The sequence below is a fragment of the Scardinius erythrophthalmus genome, assembly GCF_964197995.2.
Source record: "Scardinius erythrophthalmus genome assembly, chromosome: 12".
In the NCBI taxonomy this organism is placed as follows: Eukaryota; Metazoa; Chordata; class Actinopteri; order Cypriniformes; family Leuciscidae; genus Scardinius; species Scardinius erythrophthalmus.
Window position 1 is genome coordinate 42,941,279 of NC_138232.1, and position 3,769 is coordinate 42,945,047.

A 3,769-nucleotide genomic window follows, 5' to 3' on the forward strand; every position below is an offset into this window, starting at 1 on the left:
TCTGCTCGTGGGGTCAAAGTTCAAAGTTGCCATGGTAACACATGTGTGCAATCCCATAAGGGTAATTACTGGAGACGTGGGGTAAGTAGGGCACGTTACAGCCACGATGTGTGTGTGTGTGTGTGTGTGTGTGTGTGTGTGTGTGTGTGTGTGTGTGTGTGTGGCAGTGAGTGAGCGACCCGACAGCATCGCGGCAGAATCCTGAGGATATTCAATAAATGCAACTCTGTGCATGATGTAGAAAAAAAAGCAAAGGCTTATCTGCAAATCTCTAATCAGTGTGTGTGTGTGTGTGTGTGTGTGTGTGTGTGTGTGTAACACCCCCCCCCCCCCAGCAGCCCGCGTCAGGATAAATGGGAGATCAGAGACTAATGCCACTCTGAAACAAGTACAGATCTCTTTAGCACAACAAAAAGCCTCTTTACTGTTAGTGATACAGCAAATCCTCTTCTGATGCATGCATGTGTTCGTGTGTGTGTTCGTGTGTGTGTGTGTGTGTGTGTGTGAGGCAGCAGTAAACTGATGTGATTTTAATATCAGTGCCGTGGAACCATGAATGCAACTAAAAGAGGATCCTACACCTTTTAACCAATCACTTTCACATAGATTTCATTCACAAACAACAACTTCTAAAGGAAAGCACAGCATAGATTGAACTAGAAAAACAAATAATGGAAAAATCACAATTCTTCCAGGATATTCCCAAACTGTGCTCACGTTTCACTGCTTCATACGTCACTGGAAACGTGTTTTTAGAGAGAGAGCTGTGTTTACAGACATCTCTCTCCTTTAATTTCCTGCATCTCTTGCTTTTCATAAATGCGCGTCTCTTGTTACCGAATGGTTTGATTCCTGCACCCCCGCTTCATTCCTGACTCGCTGCAGGCAAATTTCCAGACACTCTCTCGGAGCAGGATCAATACCTTTTTTGGGCTACACGGGCAAGCTTTCTCACTCACTCACACACACACACACACACACACACACACACACACACACACATCTGCTCAGTCTTAATCCCGTCATGGTGCAGTTCAGAGAAACCGTGAGCCATTAGCCAGTGAAAATGAGCCATTAGGACATGCAGCACTTTAGATCACTTACCGGAGAAACAGAAAGAACGAATGGAAAGAAAGAGGGAAAGAAAGAGGGAAAGGGTTGGATAGATGGATAAACTGCAGAAAGGAGAGGTGAGATCATGTCTACATGCATGGAGTCTGAGGAATGGAGCAGAAGTGCTCGTGTGAGAGGATGGAAAAGTACCGCAGGATGGAGAGAGAGATGGAGCAAAGGCCTCGGATGAGACTGGGAAATCAGCTCCATGATTCAGGAACATCTACTGCACTGAGGATCATACGCGCTGCACACAGTGATAGAGTCCCTCAGTATCAGTGACTGATCCTTCAAACTTCACCTTTGGTGCCCCAATCATCACTCTTTGTTTTCATCTCATATAACAGTATAATATCAGAGAACCACATGAGCTAGACTCTAACAATGCTAGGTTGTTTGCACAAAACCAACCGTTGGGTTTACAATGTAAGTGTAAACCAAACGGTTGGATTTGTCCATTTATTTGTTTGGGTCAAATGGACAAAACAAAACGTTTGGTTTTGACCTAAACATGGTGACCACAGAAACAACCCAGCATTTTTCACATTGTATATTCTTACATAAACACAAACGCGTCTCTTTCACCACAGCCCAGAATCGTGATTTTAACGCTTACCTGTCCGATCTCTCCGGTTCCGTCCATCCGCGGTCGTTTGCACTCAGCCCCGACCGAATCCCCCGCCGCCGCGACGCCCTCCGGCTCCGGGTCCCCGCGCTTCATCCCCCGAACCCCCGCAGAACCCGAGTCCAGGTCCCGCTCGCGCTCCAGGATCCCGCGGCTCACGGGCAGCATTACAGATGCGACGTCGGTCGACATTAACATTGAAGAGGGCCGCAGATGTTGCGTATGAAGAGCGAATAACGAAGACGAGATGTTCTGGCAGAGGATCAGCGGCGCTTTACGGATCAGAACTGACGCTCATCTGACGCGTTAAAACCCGTTACAGACTGACGCGCGCGTGCCGCATTAAAGGCCTTTGAAGAGGAGCGAGTATTTCAGGGCCTGGACGCGAATAACAGACTCGAACCACGAGCAGAAACACCTCCGAGCTTCACAACGCGCAGAATATCCTCTGGTGAGAAACTGAAAACGGTGGGAAAAGCGAGTCTAACACACATGGACGGTCAACGCGAAGGAAACGCTTAATGCGTCTGAAGGTTTCAGATCTTCAACGCTCTTCTGTCGATGCCACTTAAATGAACCGCAAAAGCATGAAGTTCGCCTTTAAAAACAGGCGTCGCGGGAAAACGCGAGAGAAACGCGATGCATCATTCCAGTCCTTCGAGCAAGATTCAAGCGATTTCCTAAAACAAAGGAGTGGCGTGGAGCTGCTGCTTTGCTTTTCCTTTCTTCTCTCTCTCTCTCTCTCTCTCTCTCTCTCAATGGATTCTTGCTGCGGAGAGGAAACGCGCGCGCCCCTCCTCTCCGGTTTCCTCGCGCTCTCGTTGCTTTATTCTTGCTGCAGTTTCCCGTTTTCCCCGTTTGAGCACGAAGCAGTTTTAGTGTTTAACTCGGAACCGAACGCAAGATTACATCTCTGACTATATATAAGCTATATATATATATATGCCTATTCATATTGTATCAGCGTTTTGTTCTATAATAAACCCGCAATACTGCGACCGGGATACGTCAACAATGTGACGAGCCAATAATGAATGTTCCGTATGAAAAGCGTATGGAGAAACACAGATCTGCAACTTAGTAGCAGATCGGCTGGAGCTGAAAGGGTGAATTTGCTGGATAGATACGCTCATCTGTCCTTATATGACTGTTTATACATGGAGATTGATAACCAAAGCGCATATATATAATTAGCCTATTATTCTGGGATTCATATGCGGTACAGTATGTTCCTGCTGGATTCGCAGTGGAAAATGAAGCCGCCGAAGAGCGAGTCGCTTTTGCGGCGTTTTCCCGACATCTAGCGGTCACGTGGTGCAATGACACCCATCAACAATCAAAAACTCTCAAATGCTGTTTCAAGGCCATGTTCATGCAACTTCTGAACTTTGAGTTCTTTTGCGCAATACTGGAAGGATTTTCATTTAAAAATTACCATCAGTTAGAAAAACTATTTACTGATACACAGCACCCTTTCGAAGTGTTATTCTGCTGCACCTTGGTTTAATAATCAGACAATCTGTATGCAAGTTCAACATTTTGTAACAGCATTTGTACTATTAAATTTAATAGTAAATGAATTTGTAATAGTAATTCCTGCATTTGGAGGCGCACAGCTCACAATCTTCATTCAATAATTCATGGCTTATCTTTAGCCAGATTTAAGCATACACACGTTTGGGTCATTCGTTGAAATAAATACACAAATGAAGAAGAAAGCCACAATATTAAATGTAATGGCTGTGTATTTACTGAGAAATTCAAATGAGAGTCAAAATGACAATTTTCACCTGAGATTTGGGGCAAATTTGCAGGGCGGTACAAATGAGTTTAGAAAGATGGCAGCATCATTATTTTATTTTTGCTCAGAGATTGGTTGGTCTATTAGTTAAATCTGTTGACTTTAGCAATATTTGTTGTATTATATGACAAACTGTCACAGTTCAAAAATGGGAAAAAGCACTTCTTGTGTTGTTTTGCCCCAAGTTTGCATGCCTGTAACTCAAGAACTATTAACAATAACTTAACAAA

The 3,769-nt window shown here is 44.5% G+C and overlaps 1 protein-coding gene across 5 annotated transcripts in view; it reads right to left on the reverse strand.

Moving 5' to 3' along the window:
• Nucleotides 1–2,879, reverse strand: part of rbfox2 (RNA binding fox-1 homolog 2) — a 53,366-nt gene extending 50,487 nt beyond the window's left edge. For 3 of the 5 annotated variants that reach the window (XR_014031248.1, XR_014031249.1, XM_081381163.1), the window contains exon 1: nt 1,730–2,535. Coding sequence is in view for 3 of the 5 variants with exons in the window: in XM_081381163.1 (XP_081237289.1) it covers nt 1,730–1,936 (207 nt within the window). In the remaining 2 variants the exon portion in view is untranslated. Of the gene's footprint in view, nt 1–1,729 lie in introns of all 5 variants that reach the window. The other 2 variants (XM_081381162.1, XM_081381161.1) reach the window with 2 other exon arrangements.
• Between the last annotated feature and the right edge of the window lie 890 nt (nt 2,880–3,769).